At 36.8% G+C, this 24,385-nt stretch overlaps 1 protein-coding gene across 2 annotated transcripts; it reads right to left on the reverse strand.

Moving 5' to 3' along the window:
* Positions 1-4,040: 4,040 nt before the first annotated feature.
* Positions 4,041-13,521, reverse strand: LOC110619264. Of its 2 annotated transcripts, XM_021762578.2 has the most exons (10): positions 13,200-13,521; positions 12,482-12,528; positions 11,956-12,053; positions 11,297-11,860; positions 10,343-10,449; positions 10,179-10,255; positions 9,409-9,478; positions 7,534-7,624; positions 7,391-7,453; positions 4,041-4,749 (listed from the first exon to the last, which is right to left on the reverse strand). In XM_021762578.2, exons 3-10 carry the CDS (start codon positions 12,031-12,033, stop codon positions 4,174-4,176), a joined length of 1,626 nt encoding a protein of 541 aa, XP_021618270.1. In that variant the 5' UTR covers positions 12,034-12,053; positions 12,482-12,528; positions 13,200-13,521; the 3' UTR covers positions 4,041-4,173. The 2 variants fall into 2 exon arrangements, with proteins under 2 accessions (XP_021618270.1, XP_021618271.1); XM_021762579.2 differs by lacking the exon at positions 12,482-12,528.
* Between the last annotated feature and the right edge of the window lie 10,864 nt (positions 13,522-24,385).

The following is a 24,385-nucleotide window of genomic DNA, read 5'->3' on the forward strand; positions in this document are numbered from 1 at the left end:
TTTAAATAATTTTATTTTTCGATTTGATTATATTTAAAAAAAAAACAGGAAAAAGCCAAATTGCCTAATTTATAAAACTATATTATTTTCTTTATATATGTATATTTATTATCTTTATCTTTTTATAGATGCTTAAACCAATTTCGTTTTTCATTTATCTCCACCATCCTTAACTCTATCAAACCAAATAGCAAAGATAAGTCCATGGCTCTCTCCTTTCTTCTTTTCTTCTTTCTTTTTTTTCTTTCTACATAAGTGGCGGAGCCAGGAGTTTCCCTTTGGTAGGGCACCACCACCGGCTGCAACTGCACTGCTGCGGCACCACCGGTTACCCGCTGTGGCACCTTCATCCCCCTTCAAAGTATTTTTTGGTCGCCGGTACGGCACGTGCCCCCCCTTGTCGTACCCTCCCTCCGCCCCTGATAAGCACAGTCTTTCTTTCCATTAAGACTCGCTTTCATGCCATGCCAAGTCCACTTGCCTCCCATGTTGCTATGAGCTTTAGATACATTTACCTATTCTTTTCCTTTCCTAGATTTGTCATATTACTCTTCCTCTTTATTAAGCAAGTAAAAGATAAATATCCCACAGAGGTGGATCACTCTTCATATGGTATTCATATCTAATGCATGATTTTTCTTGAGTTTATGAATGGCATTTTTTTATCATGATTTCCTAAGATTTGGATTTAAGAGTAGGGTGGCTTGTTGCTATTTGAATTCTAGGGTTTATTTGATTGTTTTTATTATGTTTTTTTTTTTATTTTAGAATACCACAATAAATAACTTAAAGGCATTTATTTCAACAATTTTGGAAGCATTAGGATCAATTAGATGTAAGCAAGAAATTTCTCTAATTTGGGCTTTCACCTTTTGAATAATAAGAGTGTGCTCCTATGTTCAGGGCCTTAAATTTTTTAACGAGTCATGTAGAAGTTGAAGAATTCTACTATGATTAAAATAGAGAGATTGTAGTTAAATATATTTGTAATTTGATTTGTTTAATCTTTATTGTCATGAGACTTTTTGAAGGTAAGTTTTATTCGGTATAGGATTTGGTAGAGAGTTTATAAATTTAGAGAACTCATCCCACTATAGGAAATGAATTGATTAAGCATCTAAATCATGGATATATTTTGTAGAAGTCTCTCTATTTTTAGCTCTTCGACCTCTAGTGCAAGGAAAGAGATAGTCAATAATGAAGAATTAATAATAGAAGATTTTGAAAAATATATTGATAATCGGAAAATCCTTAAAGTCCAGAATTCAAATTTACAAAGAAAGTAAAGTAAAGATTTTTAGCAAAACTAATTATACCATTAAAATAGAAGAAAGAGACATCCATATCACAACCTTTTAAGATTATGGAACTTTTAACACAGTCCTCCTTGAGCAGACACAAAGCAAAAAATTATAAATATATTTACATAAATTTAGTCCAAGTAGGAGTAAAGCCATTAACTAAAGAAGGTCTAAACACTTATATCTTAGCAATTCTTAAGGATGTAAGGTTTTATGATTTCCGAAATTCATTGCTTAGTTTTGTTGAGTCTAGTTTGTGTAATGGTCCGATCTCTTTTGAATGTTATCCAAATATAATTATTTCCTTAAGTGATAAAAATATCCTCGAAAGTTTTATTTTTATAAATTAAAACTTATAACAAAAAATGCCCTAGTTGGATCAACATTACATACATCAAGCTTGGTTTACAACACATTAACATTAAAACGGTTCATAAAGATATGTATCAAAAGGGATTAGCCAAACACAACTAAATCTTATTTCTATATATCTAAAAAAATAAACATACATATTTTTTTAAATTATATATATATATATTTTAAAAAAAGGAGAGAGTCTTAGATATTCCAATAATAAGATGAAATAAATTGAAGAAGTCTATAAATTTAGAGTATATTAGAGAAAAAAATAGAAGAGAAATGTTAAAAATTTATGGTGAATAATACTTTTCACAGCAAATGAGGAAGAAGAAGAGAAGAGTAGAGTGTGGGAAGAAGAAACATTGGCCTTAAGAAGAAGAGAAGAATGTGGGAAGAGGGAACTTTGAGCCTTTTAAAGCCAAAGTTGAACTTTAACTAGGTTAGAGTATGTGCATGCAGAGAGCTCTCTGTACATGCAACAAAGCGTTTGGCACTGTAAATGCTAGACGATTTCTCATAATTGATTTCTGCATGTAAGCGCCTGCATGCAATAAAGTGTCACTATAGGTGTCAGACACTATCTCGTGATTGACTCGTCAATCGACGGGTCAATTACATCTTCAGGCACTGATGGACCCTTCAAAGGTGCGGAGATTCTTTGCACTCGTGGGTAATGTAACTTGTCTTGACACATTTAGTATTAGACGGAGCCATCGTATCCCGCGACACATCAGCGATGAAAACTGACAAACTTGTCCGGCATTAATAATGTTAAACAAGTTTTTCTTTGCTGAGAAAAAAAGCGAATGAATTTATTGACCATTTGAATAGAAAAAAATTGTTGCTATAGTATAATTTGAGATATATTTTTGCATGATTTATAAAAAAAATCACATAACAATCATTATTAATTAACGGATGTTGAGGTTAGTTCACCGGGCAATAACAAATCTATTACTTCCTATCTCTATGATATTTGAATACACATCGAACTGCATATTATTTTCTCTACTCTACATAGGTTTTGTTTTTCCCTTTAGAACATAACCGTCAAAATACCCCGTTTATAACATATTCAACTTAAAAAGACAATTCTTTCATATTTTTCTAAATTTATAATGAGAAAAAAAACTTTTGAAAAAAAAAATTCTCACTTTCATTTTTATCTTTTTTTTATTTTTTGGTTTAAGAGTATTCAATAGTCTATTTGAATAAAATTTGAATTGAAATCATTCTCATCCATCATAAATAGTTATTTTTTAATCAAATTCAACCCAATCCATATATTTTTTCATTGGTTAACCATTCAAACCATTTACTAATTTTACATCCATCAACTATTAAAATTAATTTACTAGTTATGGTATACTAATTATGAATATAATAAAAAATCGTTAAGGTCTCAACTGTAAATATGCTAATATAATAAAAAAAATGAAAAATATAAATTGAAAAAGTATTATAAAAAATTAAATAAAAATAATTAAATGAAAATAAAATAATTAAATTTATATATTACATTTTAATTAATAATGAAGAAAAAATATTTAATTAATTTTATAAATTATACACTTTTAGATCTTATAAAATAAAACAACTTAATTTCAAAATAAAAATTATAACTTTAATTTTAATTTTTCAAAAATTAAAAAAAATAAATAAAAAAATTAAAATAGTTTCTGCATATTATTTTAATTATTTTCAAAATTCTGACTAATTTAATTTTATAGAAATTAAAAAATAAAATATATTTTACGTATTATTTTAATTCTTTTTTTTAAATGTAGTTACTTTAAATTTTCTATAAATTAAAAATTAAAATAATTAATACATATTAATTTATTTTTGCATAAATGTAATTAATTTTAATTTTATAGAAATTAAAAAATTATTGCATCTGAAATAATTGCAGAAAAATAAAATAATATATTTTCAAAATATACTGCAGATATAGTTAATTTTTTATTTTTTAAAAATTAAAAAATAAAAATAAAATAATTAAATTAAGATATTACATCCTAATATTAATAGAAATAAAAAAAATTAATAAGTATTATAGTAAAACTAAAAAAAAAACTAAGAAGAGAAGTAAAATTAGAATTTAAAATATATAATTGAATATAAAATAATTATTTATTCGTTAACCAATAAAATTAACAAAAAAAAATTATATAAATTTAATAAAATATCCAAACCAATCCATAAACTCCTAATTCAGTTACATAAAGATTTTAATTATATTATGTTATATTGTTTCTTTTATGCTTTAAAGGTATAATTTAATGAATGCGGCAAAAGGGGAAAATAACTCTTTAAAGTTAAATAAATTGAAATTTGCCAAACATGTCACTTCCCCTAATTCCCTACTCAAAAAATAAATAAAGAAGAAAAAGTAGAGAACTTTTTATCAACCCAATTCACATAGTTGAAAAACTGCGTCCAAACTTGAGGTAAAATAACAAATACAGGAAGAAATAGTTTTTGCAAGCCTATAGGAACAAGACAAGCAATCCTAGTCAATGATTTCTCCCTCCTCTCCTTCAGTTCTGTCAATTTCCTGAACAAGGCTACATTTTCCCCCAGCATAACATTTCCCTTGCTCCACTTTTTCATCTTGTTTATCACCATCAACATCTTTCCCAGTACATGAGGAATTTTCTGCTACCAGCTGATTGTCCACCCTACCATCTTCCTTGACTACCACCAAAGGAAATCTCAAAGGCTTTTCCGGCCAATCCTCAAAGAAAGAGTTTATGGCCATCAACCTAAAAACCTGCAACAAGTGGTGCTTATCTCTCCTTATATCTGCACTCAAAAGCTTCTGTAGAAGTGTTGGCTTCTTTTGGTTTAAGGAAAATGTATTAGATGAATCCTTGTTTTCTAATGTTTTCTGCTTCACAAATCGGTCATTTTTGTTAAATCTTCCTCTTCTGTCATGCTTGTTTAAGGGTCTACCTTTCTTACTGGGAAACCTTCCATTATCTTGCCTTTCATTTACTTGTTTCTCTGAATCTGACAAGTAGTGTGATGGTATTTCTGCAACTTCAACTCCCAACTCAGCCTGCTTTGCTAAAATCTCCTTGAGTTGCTGCAGACAAGGTTTCCAACAGATATATTAAGTCAAAATATGACTTGGAGTTGAAAAAGAAACTAGTAGTCAGTAAATAAATAACTCCCATATTTAGCAGTTTTTCCAGTGGAAATATTAAATCACGCTTTCAATAAAAATATAGGGTACGTTATTGAAATTGCCATTAATCAATCAATAAATTTTCACTATATTTTATAAATCATTTAACTTTAATTACGGCAGCAATAGGCCATGATCACCAAATTCTGGCCAAACTTAAGGCCAGAAATTAATGCAATACTCATGCTAGACTTATGTTTATTTATTTTGAATTATTAGCGGACTCAGCCAAAACAATCGTGTTTTCTCCTCCCTCTCAGTTGAAAATAAAATGACATGAAGACACTTCTCTCTTTTCTTTCCCAAAATTCTCTATTCTCTTTGCACTTTCTTGCTCTGATTTCTCCCCATCTTCCTCTCTCCCTTCTATGTATTCCCATTATTACTAATAAAGAGATAAGTTTTAGCAATGCTTCAATGGGAGCTAGAAAGCAAAGAAAAATCTAATCATGAAACTAGAGAAAGACCCACAGGAAAAAGGGAGAGAGAGAGAGAGAGAGAGAGAGAGAGAGATTAAATCTTCATCAAACCAACACAAAAATGAAAACTAACTTATCAAAGAAACATTTCTAGGGCGACAATATTCACACAACACAAAATCAACATGAACTTTGTGGGTTTTGCTAAGCTTATCATATTCCTGGCAACCCAATTATGACACAAAAATAATAGTCATGTCACATATTGACTCACTAACCCATTAATGACATGTTTTTATAACAAGTTTAACCCAGCACTTCAAGGTGTTTTTATATAAAGGGTGCCAAAAAAAAGTCATGTCACATGTCTCTATGATAGAGCAACTTACAAGGAAACAATCGTTACTATAAATAAATCCCCAAAATCACTCATCTAGGTTTTCACTCGATGCTACATGTCCATAACAAGATATTAGGCTACTAATAGATTGTGCTTGAGATCATAAGAATACTTAGCATAGACGAGAAAAACATCAAGCTCAAAAGCAATGTTCGCATAAGACTCATGGAAATAGGTTAAGATGAACCCTCCATGGAACCAAATAATAAGAGAAATATGGAGGAACACTCACCTATTTGTCGGGTAGGATATTTGAGTGCATGTGTCATTTGATTTGTTAACAGTGATGTCTCTCTAGTGAAAATAGGATTATGGTCTATGGTGGTGAGATTTGGGCAAGGGGTTTGGAATTCCTTGTAGTTATTGTAGTGTCATCAAGGAAGAGGAAGATGTAATAGGAAAGCAAAGAGGAAAAATGCATGAAACCATGAGTAAAAAACACGATATTTTTGTTCATTTTTCTATGTGTACTTATATAAGATTAATAACTCATTTTTTGGAAAGAAATATCCACAATTATATTATGCTTCGCATTAGTTCTCCCCAAGGGTCCATCTTTCTTACTTCATTTAATGCCAACGTTATAATTATGACAATAAAATGGGTCTCCATCTCACAAAACATTAAACATGGACAAAACTAACATCAAAAGGTTGAGGTGCACATGGGAGGCAGCCGCTAGAGGCCTCACTCAAATAATGGCTAAATATCCCCCCTTTTTTTTTCCTTTTGAACAAAGCCTAGCCCTTCTCCCATTCCATTTCAAAAGGCAACTGCATCAAATACATGCCTTTTTTCCTCTTTCTATCTCTCCTGAAAGCAAGTATGTGTCTCCTTTCTCACTCTTTCTCTCCTTTTTTCTCCCTTCCTCTATCTCTCTTCGCTTCTTTTGCTATTGTACCAAGTGCAGTAAATTCCTTTTTTTTATTTTTATTTTTTTTGTTATTCTCTTTTCATGATGTGCCACAACATAGCCCATGTTTAGGCATCATTTAAAGTGTGTCAATCACAATTACATTTGGTAGAAGAAACATGATGAATGCAAGGTCATGGATGCATGGGCTGGATGAAAATAGTGAAACTACATAAGGTGAAGAAGGCCGAGCCCAAATGAAGAAGTTCAACCCAAATCATTGTGAAATGTTGGAGACTTGAAGGAAAGAAGACAACCTTTTTTCCTCAAAATTCGCAGGTCCATTTCAGCCAGGAATTATTCTCTTTTGAAAACTTATGTATGGGAGATTTTTCTTTTTTTCCATCTTTTATGAGTCTATATTGGTTACAACTCAAATTGGCAATCATTAACTAACAAGATTCTCTCATATGAAGAGAAGAGTTGACAAGCCACTAAGCTGGGCATATTTTGTTTCTTGGAATAATTGGATTTTGCTTGAATCTCTCTTCCTTATTTTTAGCCCAAAATTAAGGCAATAGTGTTTATGTTCTTTTAGAAGTCCTAAACTAAGTTGAACATGACCAAGATTTTCTTATCCTTTTAGGAGTGGCATGTGAAACTAATTACGACAACAAGCGGACTTCTATTCACATACCGAAACATATACATAAATCCAAATTGGTGAACCAAGTATAACCACTAGATATATTTAATTAAATGGCATACCATGTTGCAAAACCATAACAAATACCTAAGGGTATCGCATTCTAAGAAATATGTTTACAACTATTATCACAAAAATATATGGATGCATATGCAAAATACCTCTCGACGTTGTTTGGCCTCTGTATCGAAAACCCCATGGTTAGTTAGTCTTCCATTGCGCTTCTGCCGAAGGTAAAGTCAACCATCATGACAATTGTTTGAATAAAGATAATAGGGTAGGCAGGTACAATTGTAAATCAAACCTTCTCAATATTTGCATTTGACGGGTAATTCTTCCTTCGTTCTTCACGCCATTGTTTGATTTCTTGTTCAGTATAGATCAAAGCAAGAGACCTTCTCATGTTCAAGAAAAAAAGTTACAACATTAATTACAGCATTAAGAGAAACAATATATAAACAAAATGAAATTTATTATTTAGTCTCTATATAATATAGAAAACTCATTAATTAGTCTCACGATTTTAAAAAATATAATAAAATATTACTGATTTTTAAAAAATCTACTAATTAGTCCTTCGTTAATTTTTAGGGGTGAGCAGTATTCGGTTCAAACCGAAAAAACCAACCGAACCGAACCGATTTAAAAATTTGATTCGGTTTTTTATACATTTCGGTTCAGTTCGGTTTTTAATTTCAAAAATTTCAGTTATTTCGGTTCGGTTCGGTTTTGATCAGAAAAAAACCGAAAAAACCGAACCGAACCGATTAGCGATAATAATATATTTTTTTAATAATATAGAGAAATTAAATCATATTAAGATTAAAATATTTTAATTAAATTTTAAAATATTAAAAATAAAGTCTAAAAAATAAAAAATTATTAAAAATCGAAACCGATCAAACCGAACCGAATCGAACAGAATCAGACCGGTTCAGTTCGATTCGGTTTCTGACCAAAATCGATTCGGTTCGGTTTTCATAAACAATAAAATTTCGGTTTTCGGTTTATTCGGTTCAGTTTAAAACCGAACCGACCGAATGCTCACCCCTAGTTAATTTTAACCGTATAATCTTTTTAAAAAGTTTAAAATATCATCGATTCAGAGAAACTAATTAGTAGATTTTTTGTAAAATTGAGCGACTAACTAATGAGTTTTTCCAAAAATAGGACTAAATAGTTAAATATTTATTAGTAAACTTTTTAAAACATTAGAGGTGTTTTATTATATTTTTCAAAAACCAAGAGCCCTACCAATAAGTTTCTCCATAATATAGGGGCTAAATAGTAAATTTCCCATAAAAAAGACCATGGAGAACAGAGTTGCAAAAAATTCATAATGCACAAAAACAAATTAATATATGCTAAATCATGACAATAATCACATTAGTTTTAGGTATAAAGATCGATGATTAGTAGGAAAATGTGACAACCACAACTTTTTTCTTTTTCATGAGCAAATGGTATAGCTTTTCTCTTTTTTTTATTTTTTTATTTTACATTTCCTTTTTCCTTCTCTTACAAGGAATAAGAACTTCCATATGTCTATTTTGGAAGGGAAAACCAGCTTTGTTGAAGGTTTGAGGATAGGACTGAGCCCAATGTATATCCATCAAGATTGGCATTCGAGCTATATAATACCATGTAATCGTGGATTTTTGCCAAAATTACTTCAATGATACTTGTTAAAAAATATCAATTATCGAAATTGTAAACCAACATAAAGAAGCTTATGAAAGAGCAACAACCATTATATTTATATCCAAACTAATTTAAAAACTACATGCAAATTGGAAACAAATGGCTTTTTGGATTAATCCATTCCACAACATGAATTTTCACTATTGTTCACAAAAGAGGACATATTTCCTAGCCAATTAACTTTTCTTTTAATCAACAAAGGTGTTGTGGTTACTTCTTAGATAGAAAATTGAGTAGACAAGCTAAAACAAAAATAAAAGCATTTTCAAATTCAGGCCATCTCCAACCATGTAGGGGCGACCATTGAGTCACCCCTTTTTCCATGCAAACATACAAATAGCCTATTTCACAACACATAATGAATTATTTACATTTTATAAAGAAGCTTGAGTGACAATAAGAGATATGGGAAATGCAAGTTTTTTCCTTAATTAGTAACACCGTATATTTTAAAAGGCAGGGGTAAAGCAGAAAGTACCTTTTGTTTTCCCTCGTCTTCTCAATAGGATTAGTGCGACCATATTTAGTTGTCCTCTCATAGCCAAAACCTATTAAATTTGCAGGAAAAAGGTAAAAATTAAAATATGATAATCCCCAATCAAACATATCACAAGATATTTATATGTGCTTAGGCTTTTCAGCCTCTACCCCTTAAATCTAGAGAGATGTAGAAACATGCAAAAAGCCATAAAGATAAAAGGTAAAGTGAGTGTACCACAGATAGGCATATTTGAACAATTAAAAAACAAACTTGTGACAGTTTTCAAGGTTTCAGAGTTCCTTGATTCTTTGAGGTCTATTAACTTGTAATTCTACTGTAAAAGCCAAAGCATACATAGAAAAGAGAGAGATTCTCTAGCTCAATTTGTGAGAACCAATAGGCATCTACAATGTATTTAAAAAGATCCATTTTACAATTGAAAATAGGTTTTACAATTGAAATAGGTAATAACAGAATCCAAGATAAGAATCTGATTAGAAGATTTGACCAATTAGTAGATCCAACATGCACCTCAGATATAGCAAACATGTCAAATTTCATTATGATCACCATGCAATGGTCAACATCTATGAAATGTGAGGTCTCATTCAATGTTTATAAGGAATACAACTACAAATATAACAGGAAAGAAAAAAGAAAAGCATGTTGAAAGGACTTGTACTATAGATGTTGTAATGTCTTTACTTGGTACATCACATTCTTATTAAACATTAATTTTTTTTTACTAAAGAGTAAGCTCGCAAAACCTTTTCCCTTGTGTTCATTAGATAACACAAACTTTCTCTTTCCATTATTCATAAGATGGAATTGGGACTTCTGATATCTGCAAAATCGAATTTAACATGGTTATAAGGCACATGCCCCAATCTATTAGTAGAACAGAAGCCAAAAGCAAGATATAAGTACCTACCCCATTTTTGACGCCTCTTTCCTCGGATTCTTTTTGAAGTCTTTACTTGGAAAGTTTTTCCAATTGGAAGTTGAATGATTATTTGGGCCAACATTAACAGGAACACCCTGCAACAAGATTGAAATTTAAATGCACCAACAATTGCAAAAACAATTAGTAATGAGAAGCAGTGATAATAGTCTTAAGGAAATTTGGTTAGATTGTAATTCCTTGTTATTGTTGCCTTCTTGCTTTTTCAAATGTGAAACAAAATTCATATATCGACCAAGCAATTGTTCTTAGCATTACACTTGCTTTTAAGTAAAATGAAAATTAGTGGAAGTACATTTTAGGAAGCAAAAGATTCAATTAAATGGAGACTCAGTAATTAATTGGAAGATCTTGAATTCAAGAAAAGTTGTTTCCCCCAATACTAGCGTTAACCTGGGATGACAGCAGTAATGACAATTGAAATGAATCAAATTATCTTGTGCATAATAATGCTATTAGCACCACTACCAACACAGGATTGAAATGACAACTGAACTAACATCAAGAGCTACACCAACCCATCTCCAGTTAGTCACAGATGAAGAATTTGCTGCAGATTAAATGTAGTAAGCAAGATAAAGAATTTAGCAAACTAGTTAAAGAAAACAAATTGTGAATCCCAATTTAGTTGCAATAAAGCTCTAGTAGGTGGAAGATAGAACCAACTTCAATGATAGAGACGTAGAATGGAAGCAAACCATAGCATGCCCCTCATAAAAGAATCAAACTAGCATTATTGCATTGACATGAACTACCATATTTTTTCCATTTATGACATATCATATGGATTATAGACAAAAAAAAAGCTAAAAGTGACACCTCTTCAAGAAAGCCACTCAAGAAATAATATATATGTATATGTATATATATATATATATATATAGGGTGTTAACTAGTGCTCTAGTTGAAATTCAAAGTCGTTACCAGCCGACAGGATGAAGTAGAGGGTCTTGAGTTTTGAGTTTTTGGCATCGTGAGCAAGCTCCCTTGTAATTGCTGAGTTCTCTTATCCTCCACAAAATTTTGCTGATTCAGATTGCCTTGCTGCCCAACAAACAATGAATTTGCAAACAAGCTGGGATTTTGAGGACCATCTGCTTGAGAAGGATTTGGCATTTGCATGGGCACTATGGGGTTCAGATTTTGCATTATATTTTGCAGACTGGGGAAGACCATATTATGATGGTGCTGCTGAGGCAAATTAAAGGCAAATGGTTGGCCTTGAGGTTGACCTGGGATCAGTTGATTCACAAACATTGGGATGGCATTCATATTGGTTTGTGGAGCAAAACCCATTTGAGGTATACCCAGTTGATTAACAAAGCCAGGTTGCTGGATGATCAAAGGTGGCATATTTGGCATAATGGTACTGGAATTGTTGAAAGGAATTGGAATTTGAGGATTGACAATACCCAATTGAGGTTGAACTGGCATAGAATTTTGCAACATGTTGCATAAATTCACAAGAGAAGGATTCGTTGGGAAACCCTAACAAGTGAGAAAAGTTTCATTAAAAAATGAACAAAATTAGCTCAATAATCAGATAAAATGTAACCTTCAGGAAGGGAGAGATGCATTTGTACCTGAACTGGAGCAATGCTATTGTTGGATTGGATTTGGTTGGAATTTTGCGAAGGAAATGAATTATAATGAGACTGCATTGTTTGAGCATCAAGATAACCTACAATCACAAAGTTGGTTTATAGAAACGATAGAGTAAAATGTAGGGACTTAGATTTAACAAACACCTTAGTTTTATTTCCATGTCCCCATCCTTCACTTTTCTTTTCTTCTGTCAGTAAGTTGGATTTTCTTTACTTTCAATTATAGAGAAATCTTTTCTTTTCTTTTCTTTTAATTAACATAAAAATCAATCACTCAAAAGAAATAATTCATTTTAATTATTACAAAAAGCCTTCACATTCGAGTAGCCCATCATGACTGAGTTGTAAGTCTTCAAAAGAATAGATAAATTAACCTATCACCCAGTGAAATTCAGACCTACTCATTTCCTTCCTCAGTTGAACAAGTAACTGATTTGAAGCATTCCACTCAATAAACAATAATACAAATTTATCAAAGATGGGAAATTTTAAAATAAGAACATACTTCTTCTTTTTCTTCTTTTCCCACCTTTTCAAGTGAGGAATAGCCTTCTGAAAAGATAAATAAGAGAAGCATCACTCCTCTGGATTATAAGTTATGACATACCAATTCCAAAATAAACCATTATGGGATTTCATCAGTAGGTATAAACATCAAGCAATATCAATATATCATCAGCACTTTCTAGAAGTAAAAGAACAATCAAAACGTTATCAAGAATCAATCAGTTGCACACTTGTTAAAGACTCCAGTTGGAATACATTAAAAATTATGGATATACAATCATCTAAATCATGGCATTGAGTAGCAATTAGCACAATCCTACTTTTGCTGTTTGGGTTCAAAAGCACTAGGAATGCTAGCAGGTAGGGTACCCGAGAAACTATGGGTACCCATACCCATTAATAAATACACTACTCAAACTCATCCCAAACCCATTTAGATATTAGATTTCACATTCTGTATCCATCCCACACCCGTTTAGCTGCATATTGCACGAATCCGATTTACTCTAAAATTCAAAAATGCAACAAATACACACAAAGTTCACAAACACAAATTTATATATACAGACAAGTATACAAAACCTCAGATATTAGAAATTTTAGCTAATTGCATTCTCTTAGCCTGCTTAGGATATTCACACTATACACAAATTTTAAAAAACACAGATCCGAAATAAGGCAAATCAAAACAGCTGAGGGCGATGATAGTGGAATACGAGCAGCAGAGGTGATGGCTAGAGGTGCGGCAACGGATGATGTGGACAGTGGCGTGCCTGAGGGCGATGTTGCAACGTGAAAGAATGGACGAACTGCGGGGGGCGAGGGCTGGACCAGACGCAGCGGCGGAGACGAGCTGCTGCTTCTGATATTCTCCTCACAACAGACTGGCGCGGGGGAGGGGGGGTTGTTGTGTTGGGGCGCGGCTGTGTGTTCTGTGCTCTGCCTCCGAGTTTTGAGAGGGAAACGTGGCTAGGGGTTTGGGTTTAGTTTGGGAAAAACTATCGTGTAGGCTTGTTTGGATTGATATTTTCCTATGATTTCATTAATGTATAGTTTCTCATAGTTTTATAATGTACTGAATTGTACAATGTGGGACGGTAATCAGTGGATTTTCGCGGATGAAAGACTCCAATACGGATTTGAATTGTTTTAAAGAGTAATTTATAATTAATTTTCTGAATTTTTATATTTTTAAAATTTAGTATATTTTTATTATTTTTTTAAATAGATTTTAAATTTTTGCATAATTAATATATTAATTTTTATATTTTTAAAATTATATAGTTAATTTTTTTTATAATAAGTCTATAATCGTCTATTATAATTTAAATATTTTTATTTTTTATTTTTTATTTAAAAAATACTTAAATATCTTTTATTTATAATATTTCATTTAACTAATTTTAACACTTTATATTCTTTAATTTCTATTCATTAAAACACTTCAAAACTTATAATTTTAAAATTTTTATAAAATATTTATAATTTTATCTTAAGTGATACTAAATAACATTTAAATATGTTGTAAATTTTTATAAACAGTATTTTAAGAGAAAGTTTGACTATCTACCAGCTCTAAACTAATATCTATAATGGAGTAATTTTAAATGGATAAAAATATAAATTTAAAGATTTAATTTTAAAAATATAAAGACTAATCCGTCAATTATTTTATAATTTAAAAATTAAAATATAATTTACACAATATAAAATTTTCACCTATATACTGTAGATGATGGTATTGTAAATATTTAAAATATTTATTCTCTATTTGACCAGTTGATTAACGGAACTATAGGTGGAAGAATCTTAAATTTAAACGAATTAATTATATAGAAATTTAAACATTAAAATGTGTTTGGATTTATCACTACACTAAATACTTTTATTTATTATTTATACATTAATATATATATATATATATATATATATATATATATATATATATATATATATATATATATATATATATATATATATTGTGTTTGGGTGCTTCACCACTACACTAGATACTCCTATTTACTATTTATAAGTTAATATATTATACACATCTTTTCCATTTATTAATTATATATTTAAATATAAAATATTATTTAAGTAATGATAAATATAAAGCATAGACTCCCTTCTGATCAAGACATGTGTCTGCAATTCAATCAATCTTTAATCGAACAGGTCCCATTATGATATAGATCAGGCAGACTGGGCATGACCTCAAGGAACTAGAGTTGAATGTCGACCTCCTGCAGACTAGTCATTTCTTTGGCTCATCTCCAAGGCTATAAATGCGTGTGTAATGAACTAGTCGGCTTTAGATTTATTAGCCAACTGCCCATCATTAATTACCGCTGACACATCTGCAGAAGACATCCTTGTCCAGTTCGATGAGACGTGTTGCAGAGACAATCAGAGAGATCAGAAGTATATATATACCCTTAGCAAGTCTAAAAAGGGAGATATATACAGATAGACCACAAAAAAACCCACCATTTTGCATCTCTAAAAAACCTTAACCTCTTCAAACATAATACCTAGCACAATCATTCTCATTTACTACTAATATTTACTCCTCTTTGAACCAATCTCAGTTCATTGATTTTCTCATTAAATCGAACCGTTTGTCTAAGTGTTCAAATCTTGTGCCCCACGGATCTCAAGCTCATCAAGTGGCACCGTCTGTGGGAACGAAGGAGATTATTCTGTTACCGAAATTTTCAAACAAAACCCATTGAGATCCACATGGCCAACCAAGAAAGCAATACACTAACCTCCATTGGAAATGAAAATAAAACCCTACAAACCTCCGGTCCTTAAGGATTTTCAATAATCTTATTTCCACATTCCTCCACCCTAATGATATTCGCCATTCCTTCCATCAAAAACCTCACATTAATGAACACCACCACACAAGCTCCACAATCCAATCAAGATTTACAGACCATGTCACTGCAACTACAACAAACCATAATGTGGATGAACCAAATTATGCAACAATGAGGCCTCATACAGCCTACGTTAACCAACCTAACACCACTTATAATTCCCAGCCAGGCCTAAACACATACGTTTATCCCTGAAATAGAAAACCGTGAGCCAATAACTGCCACCTATGGAACCAAAAGGAGAAAAATGATGAAGCATCTAGGGAACCACCAACTAAGTTTAGAAGTCCTGTGGTAAGAAATTTAATAGAAGAAGATGTTGGTGTAAGCAAGAGTGTCGCGCTGGGTGAATATGAAACAAAAACCGAAGGAGAAGGAACTAGCTCCAAATCCCCAGTTGGTGCCAAGAAGTCTGAAGCAGGGGAAGGAGGAGTGGAAAAGAAGCTAGAAAAACTAAAAGAAGAACTGCTAGCTAAGCTAAAAAGCCAAGCAGGAGTCCCAACCAATTTGAGGATGTCCCCACCCTTTGTGACCCAAATCCAAGAAGAAATAACCCTTAAAAAGTTTCCAACGTCAGCCATGACTGCATACGATGGTACTGGGAATCCCAAAGACCACATGATCAACTATAAGACTTTTATGAAGTTACAACCTCACTCTAATGCGTTGCTGTATAAGGTATTTCCCATCAGCCTAACCAGAGTAGCCTTGACATGGTTCAATAACCTGGAGGCAGAGAGTATCAAAACCTTTGGCAACCTGGAGAACTCATTCATGGGAAGATTCATAGCCAGCGTCTCTACTCAACGGAAGACCAATTACCTAGAAATGGTCAAGCAGAGAAGGGATGAGAACCTATGAGAATATGTAGCTCATTTCAACATTGAGGCCCTGTAAATTCCTAACCTTGACAAATCCAGGGTCGTGGAGGCAACGCAAAAAGGGGACCACCTTGATAGAATTGTTTAGATCTTTAAGTAGGAAACCACCCAATACGTTGAACTTAATGCAAAGAGTAGAAAAATACATCCAGCAAGATGATGCCTTAATGACAAGCAGATTCGTGAAGAAGTCCTGAGAAAGAGACATAACTCGCAGACGTTTTGAGGACCGAAAAAGGGAGTATGGAGACAAAAGACCTGATTGAGGGCTTAGAGCTTTGAACAAGTATACTAACCATCAAGAAACCGACCATCGACCTAGACCCCTTCAACACAAAGAAATTACCCCTATAAATGTGTCCATGGCAGAAGTCCTAGTAGCAGTGCAAGATAAAAAATTGCTGCAATGGCCTCAACCTCTCTGAACTAACCCTAAAGACCATGACCCGAACAAGTATTGCCAATTCCATCGTACCCACGGCCATGACACCAATAATTGTTACCAACTAAGAAACAAAATAGAAAAACTAATAAAAAAAGGCCATCTGAAGAATTTTATCAAAAAGGAAGGTGGTCCCAGTAATAGGCTAGAGGAGAGAAAAGAGCTGACCAGAGAAAGAATCATGTGACCAGTGAATGATGGGTCAAGTATGACCATTGTAATACCCGGCTAGACTCCGGTATCGGAATTCCTACCGTCCGGTGGAATCTCGGATGTCGGAGACCTCTAAAAGGGTAAAACCATGTTTTCATAAAATGTTTTAATGTGTTTTAAGGTTTTAAGTAAAAAGGAAATGAGTTTTTGCATGAAAAGAACCTTGGAGGAAAACTCAGGTTCGGCCGCCGAAACTCAAGTTCGGCCGCCGAACATACAGGCATTTCGGGTGTGCTTTAGGCTCCCGAAGGCATAAGTGAGGAAGTCCAGGTTCAGCCGCCGAACCTCAAGTTCGGCCGCCGAACATGGCATGCATCCGGAGGCACGTTCGGCCCCCGAACGTGGCCTGGCCAGCCACTATAAAAGGGTCCCTTAGCCGAAAACGGGCGAGCTTTTTCCCCATTTTCGGCCAAGGTGAGCTCTCCGCCGTCCCTCACCAATCTTTGATGTTTTTCCTCTAGATCTTTCAAGATTTTCATTTGTTTTAACTTTGTTTTGAAGATTTGAGCTTTTGAGCAAAGTTTTGGAGCTTGGAGGTTCAAGAACCCAATCTCTCCCAACTCCGAGTTTAAGTCGTCTCTCTCTCGATCTTCAAGAGGTAAGAGCCGATCTTAAGCTCATTGCATGTTTTAAGTAAGTTTTAAGTAGATCTATGGGTTAGAATGCATGTTTAGGTTATGGTTATGTTTATGGGTATAAATGTATGTTCATGAACAATGTGGATGCTTGATGTGTTGTAGATGGGGTTTATGATGGTTTGAGGCCCCTAGGAACATGTATGCTTGTATATGAGTGTTGTAGAATAGGTTTGATGCATGTTTGGAAGGTTGGGAGGCGAAATGTGCAAAAGGAGCCAAGTTTCTGCCCTTTGGCAGAAACCAGGTTCGGCAGCCGAAGGACTTTCGGCCGCCGAACATGGCTGGGGAGGCAAGCCTTTCGGCTGCCGAAACCTGCCCCCGAAAGGAGACTTTCGTCTCTGTCTGCCAGTTTCGGCCGCCGAAAGTGCCGCCGAACATGCATGAGTTTCGTCTCTGTCTAGGAGTTTCGGCCGCCGAAGGTGCCGCCGAACCTGCCTGACTTTCGGCTCTGGAGGGACTTTCGGCCGCCGAACCTGCCGCCGAAAGTGTCCTGTCCAGGCCTCCTTTGCATGTTTTTCTATGGTTGTTTCATGATGTTTTAGGGGGTTTTTGGGGAGTAGTTTATAGTTATGTTCAGGTGTGTTTGGTCCCTCATTTGAGTCCACCTGTGTAGGTTCGGACCCGAGGAACCGAGGACCCCAGCAGTGAGTTCAGCTGCTTCGGTGTTGTCAGACTCAGCCAGAGGTGAGTGGAACTAAACTTAATCTTTTAAATTGAGAAATTATATGTTTTATCATGTTTCATGCATCATGATTATGCAATAGGATGATTGCATTAGTTTTCACAAATATGCCGCATTGCATCGATTGTTGTTGATGTGGGTGAATATTGGATGACCCAATTAGTCCATGACAGGAAGATCAGGACCCCATTCTACGGCCTGACACAGAGTAAGGAAAGACCAGGACCCCATTCTACGACCTGGCACGGTTATGGGACTCGAAGACCAGGAGCCCAGAGGAGGCCCTGGGGCAATGGTAAGTAATGTATGTTATGACAGGAAGACCAGGACCCCATGCTACAGCCTGGCACAGAGTTAGCTTGGACTAATTGGTGACAAGTTCACCCAACCCTTATGTGAATTGTCTGCGTTATGATGCATTTCATAGAGCATAGTGTTAATATATTTTATAGTTCTGCTCACTGGGCTTTTAGCTCACCCCTCACCCTTTACCCCCAGGCTTGCAGGTACAGTATAGAGCAGGAGTCCGGATAGAGTAAAGAAGTCATGGTTATGTAATAGCTAGCAATGGACATGATCAAATTGTAATGTAATGTCTTAATCAGTATAGATATGCAATGAGATGATGTTTATGGATGTTAGAGGTGTGCTTGACCATAGATTGTTGTTATCCCTTTTATTACATGATCTTAGAGACTTTTATGATGTTTATGTAAACCGACTCAACACATGTTATGTCACCTATTGGGGGCACTGATGAGATCCCACAGAGGGATCAATGTTATGTTAATGTATATGCACAGGTTGAGTTTGGTTGATGTATATGGAAAGGAAAGTTTTAATTTTTTTTTGTATGTTGTTGATCATGTATGGGATTAAACAAGTTCACAGGATGTATGTTAGGCTTGCTACGGGTCCCGGAGGCCTTAAGCCGACCTGGATCCTAGCGCCGGTAGCGGTCCGATTTTCGGGTCGTTACAGAATGGTATCAGAGCCCTAGGTTCATATGGTCGGACCTAAAGTGTCGGGCTCATAGATGTTATAGAAGGTCAAGCACAATAGGAAAGATCATGTCCACTAGGATAGGATGTGGAGTCCTGTCTTGTATGATGATGTGAAATGCCATGATAATATGCATGTGCATTAATGATATGCTATGATATGTGATGTATGTGATGCGGGTTCATGTGTGCCCACATGAACCATATGATGCTAATGTTTGCTTGTGATGTGTACTGTTTTTCAGAAAACAGGATGAGAGGAACTCGTCGATCTGCACGATTGACTGGAGTGCCACCTGAGGATGAGGGCATGAGCGCCCGTCCTTCTACATTGCCTAGGGCAATGTCTAGTAGGTCTAACCGAGAAAGAGCAATAAGAGACCCTAGAAGGTCTCTGGATCTGGGTAGGAGCAGATCAGTGAGGAGAACAGTTCAGGGAGGAATGTCAGAGGACATGGGGGACGATATGGATGTAGAGCAGAGGAGGGATGGCAGTCTGGGAGTTAACATGTCAGAAGAGGGAATGGGAGAGTCCCAAGGAGGCACTCAGGCCTCGGGATTTGTTCAGCCACCCCACTACCCACACTTCTTACAACATTCCGGGTATTCGATGGGAGGTACATCGGATTACCCTAGCTTCACCCCTTATCCCACACAGATGCCATACCCACCATACTACCCACCATATTCACAATACCCAATGTATCCACCCCCACCTTACTATCCAAATCCAGCAAACCCTACCTCAGAAAATATTGCACCACCTCCACCACCTACAGAACCAGCAGCCCCAATTACTCAACCTTCGAGACCTAGCTCAGCCAGTAGGAGCAAGGTCAAGATGACTGAATACATGAAGCTGGGTGCTCCCCAGTTTGAGTCAGGTGATGACCCGTTTGTGTATCTTGAGAGGGTCAAGACTATTGCAGAGGAGTTAGGGGCGGATGACAGTAGAGCCATTCAGATGGCTGGGTTCACATTAAAATGCAAGAAAGCCCGAGAGTGGTTTAAGAGTTATGTGAGCCCGAGGGTGGAAAGCTTGTCTTGGGAAGAGTTTGCAAACGAGTTTGCAGGATGGGCTTTTCCCGATAGTTCAAGGGAGCTGAAAATGATAGAGTTTGAACAGTTGAGGCAGATAGAGGATATGAGTGTAGAGGAGTACACCGACAGATTCTTGGAGCTGTTGCCTTTTGCTGGGCAGAGTCTGGATACAGATTCGAAGAAGTCAAGGAGGTATGTCATGAAACTTCATTCCAGGTATTCCTCCTTGATTCAGTCCGTGGACAGGGAGAGCTTCCATGCCATAGTAGATATGGCCAAGAAAATGGAAGCCAGTGTCATCATTCAGGGGACAGTTAAGCAGACAGTGGCACAGCCTTCTGGTTCTAAAACTCCGGGTGGGGGAAGGTTAGATCCCTCTACCCTGAGTGCAGCAGCCTCAGGCAGTAAGAGATGGGGTAAACCCAAGGGTAAGAAGAACAAGTTCTGGAGCAAAGTCAAGTCCAGTCTGGGATTTGGGAGTGGCTCAAGCTCTGGTGCTGATAATGCAGTTTGTGCGAGGTGTGGTAGGCCACACAAGGGAGTATGTCGGTTTGGGACGAACGCCTGCTTCAGATGTGGTCAGGAGAGGCATATGGCTCGAGAATGTCCAAGAGCAGTCCCGATGGCTCAGTCCCAGCAGACAGCCTCGGGCAGTGTAGCGCAGCCAGCAGCTCCAGCCATGACTCAAGCCAGTGGCAGAGGTAGAGGGAGAGGGGCAGCCTCTTCTTCAGCGGGTTTCAGAGGTGAAGGTCCATCAGCTCCAGCACGGATCTTCACAATGACACAGCAGGAGGCAGATGCATCTAACACCGTGGTGGCAGGTAACTTAATCATTGGTTGTTCAGATGTGTATTCCTTGATGGATCCTGGTGCATCTCATTCTTTTATTGCTCCGAGAGCCGTGGGGAGGTTGGGTCTGATGACTTCTGGGTTAGAATGTCCTCTCTGGGTCAGTGGACCCAAGTGTGATCCATCAGTGGCAGAGTCAGTCTGCCAGTGTAGTCCTGTGTTTGTTGAGGGAAGATGCTTGTCCGCCGACCTAGTGGTTCTAGATTTGACAGATTTTGACGTCATTCTAGGGATGGACTGGTTATCTACCCATGGTGCTACCTTGGACTGCAGGGACAAGGTAGTCAGGTTCAGAGGTCAGGATGGGTCTGAGGTTGTCTTCAGAGGAGACAGGAGGGGTGCACCTAGAGGTCTAATATCAGCTCTTCAGGCTCGAAGGTTGCTCAGGAGGGGATGTCAGGGGTATTTGGCTCATGTGAGAGAGCTTAGCAGTCAGGTCAGAGAGCCCGCCTCGGTGCCAGTGGTTAGAGAGTTCTTAGATGTGTTCCCAGATGAGCTGCCAGGTTTACCACCTACTAGGGAGATAGAGTTCGAGATAGAACTGATGCCTGGAACCCGATCGATCTCTATCCCTCCCTACAGGATGGCGCCAGCAGAATTGAAAGAGTTGAAGGAGCAGTTACAGGAGCTGGTAGAAAAGGGCTTCATCCGACCGAGTACCTCACCCTAGGGTGCTCCAGTTTTGTTTGTGAGGAAGAAGGATGGATCCCTTAGGCTTTGTATCGACTACAGGCAGTTGAACAAAGTCACTACCAAGAATAAGTACCCGTTGCCTAGGATCGACGATCTATTTGACCAGCTAGTCGGAGCAGGTTGTTTCTCCAAAATAGATCTGAGATCGGGGTACCATCAGCTAAGGATAAGGGAGGAGGATGTGCCAAAGACAGCTTTCAGGACCAGATATGGGCATTTTGAGTTCCTTGTGATGCCGTTCGGGTTAACCAATGCCCCTGTAGCATTCATGGACCTCATGAACAGAGTGTTTAGCCAATACCTGGATCACTTTGTTATCGTCTTCATAGATGATATCCTAGTGTATTCCAGGAATGCAGAGGAGCATGCCCATCATCTGCGGTTGGTTTTGCAGACCTTGAGGGATCATGGCTTGTATGCCAAGTTCTCCAAGTGTGAGTTCTGGTTGAGGAGCATTTCATTCTTGGGGCATGTTGTAACAGCCCGGAAACCGAACTGCTACCAGCACTAGGATCCAGATCGACTTAAGGTCGCCGGGACCCGTAGTAAGCCTGCTATACTGTCTGTGTACCTGTGACATCCCATACATGATCATACATTTTCTGTCAAACCATTACAAACTTTTCTTTCCTCTAGGGCTTAACCTGTGCATGCACTATTTCTGATCTATCAACTCATAATGTTAAGCCTGGTTTTCTCATATTTATGATCAATAAAAGAAACATACATAAACTGATCATGTGTCTACAACAAGGGATTACAACTCTTATAAGTCAAGCACAAAGCTACACACTATACATTATTTCTTGTCCACACTAGCTATTACATAACTCTGCTTCTTGCAAACCCTGCTGGACTCCCTCTGGACTCTGAACCTGCAAACCTGGGGGATAGGGGAGATGGATGAGCTATACAAGCCCAATGAGCAGAACTATATAAACCATAAGTTGAAAACATGATCTCATGGAATGCACTACAACACATCATCTCAGGGATAGACATGACCACCAACAATCCCACTGAAAGGATGCATGGCCTAGCCAGGTCTTACAACCTCAATCTGCCTGGCCCGGCCAGGTCTTACAACTCTGCCTGCCTGGCCCAGCCAGGTCTTACTATCTCTGCTGCCTGATCTAGTCAGGTCTTACCTACAGATGGGTGCCTGGCCCGGCCAGGTCTTATAACAGAGTTTGGCCTATTGGAGTCGCCTTGGTCTATCCACAGCCTCATACACATCGTATTATGCAATGCATCAACTTCGTGAAACTAATGCAAACACCCTACTATACTCTTATGATGCATGACATATGCTCAAAATAGTTTAGTTCTGAAAAGAGAAGTTCCACTCACCTCTGGCTGACTCGGCAGGTTCTGAAACAGTGCTCACTGCTGCTCTCTAGGGTTCCTCTGGTCCGTACCTACACAGGTGGACTCAACTGAGGGACCAAACTAACTCAAGAACGCCGCTCAGAAACTCCCCAAAAACCCTCTAAAAGATCCCCAAACAATCACATAAAACATGCAAAAGAAAGCTGGACAGGGCACTTTCGGCGGCAGGTTCGGCGGCCGAAACCCCTCTCCAGAGACGAAACTCATGCATGTTCGGCGGCACCTTCGGCAGCCGAAAGTCTCGTCCAGAGACGAAACTCAACCTTCAGAGGCACTTTCGGCGGCCGAACCTTGCCTCCAGAGACGAAAGTCCTAAGTTTCGGGGGCAAGCTTTGGCAGCCGAAACTGCCTCCACAAGGGGTTCGGCGGCCGAACCTGGTTTTGCCCGCTGGGCAGAACCCTGCTCTGTTTCATGCAAACCTTTCCCCCAAACTTATCCAACATGCATATCAACTACTCCCAACTAGCACATACCATAAAACATGCATAAAAGGGCCTAAAACTCACTTATCACCCCAAGAAACATACAAACAACACTTAAACATGCTTAAACACAAAATCATGCAAAACCTCAACCAAAACCCTATTCATGTATACTATCCATACAACTCCCATAAAACCTTCAAAAATCAGTAAAAGAGGTTCTGGATCTTGCCTTACCTCTTCCAAACAAGAGATCAAGTGATCCTAACGTGGAGATATGGAGAAAACCTCTTCCAAAGCTCCAAACTTCCAAACTTGCTATTTTTGCTCAAAACCTTCAAAACACACCAAAACTCTTAAAACCCTTGAAAGATTTGGTGAAAAACATGAAAAACATGAAAGTCAACTTGGGAGAGGCTGGAACTCACCTCTGGCTGCAAGTGGAGGAGAAATATCCTCCTTCCACCGACCTTTGGCCCTTTTATAGGTGGTTGGCCAGACCACCTTCGGCAGCCGAACGTGAATCCGAAACCATGCAATGTTCGGCGGCCGAAAGTGACCTTCGGCGGCCGAACCTTTGCATTTCTCCCTTATTGCTTTTCTTGCTTTTCTTTCAAAACTCATTTCCTTTAACACTTGAAAACATTCAAAACTCTTAAAACACACATGAAAACATATGTCTTACCCTTCTCGAGGGTTCCGACACCCGAGATTCCACCAGACGATAGGAATTCTGAGGCCGGACTCGAGCCGGGTATTACATTCTCC

This window comes from Manihot esculenta, chromosome 7, assembly GCF_001659605.2.
Source record: "Manihot esculenta cultivar AM560-2 chromosome 7, M.esculenta_v8, whole genome shotgun sequence".
Taxonomy (NCBI): domain Eukaryota; kingdom Viridiplantae; phylum Streptophyta; class Magnoliopsida; order Malpighiales; family Euphorbiaceae; genus Manihot; species Manihot esculenta.

What these genes read in the sequence shown, in the direction of transcription:
- LOC110619264 (XM_021762579.2), bottom strand. Translation starts at nt 12,033, where the DNA reads ATGCAGTCTCATTATAATTCATTTCCTTCGCAAAATTCCAACCAAATC. An exon ending in CTACTTCATCCTGTCGGCTG is followed by an intron (nt 10,450 to 11,296) that starts GTAACGACTTTG and finishes ATCTTGTTGCAG; the next exon opens with GGTGTTCCTGTTAATGTTGG. An exon ending in AAAGAGGCGTCAAAAATGGG is followed by an intron (nt 10,256 to 10,342) that starts GTAGGTACTTAT and finishes TCGATTTTGCAG; the next exon opens with ATATCAGAAGTCCCAATTCC.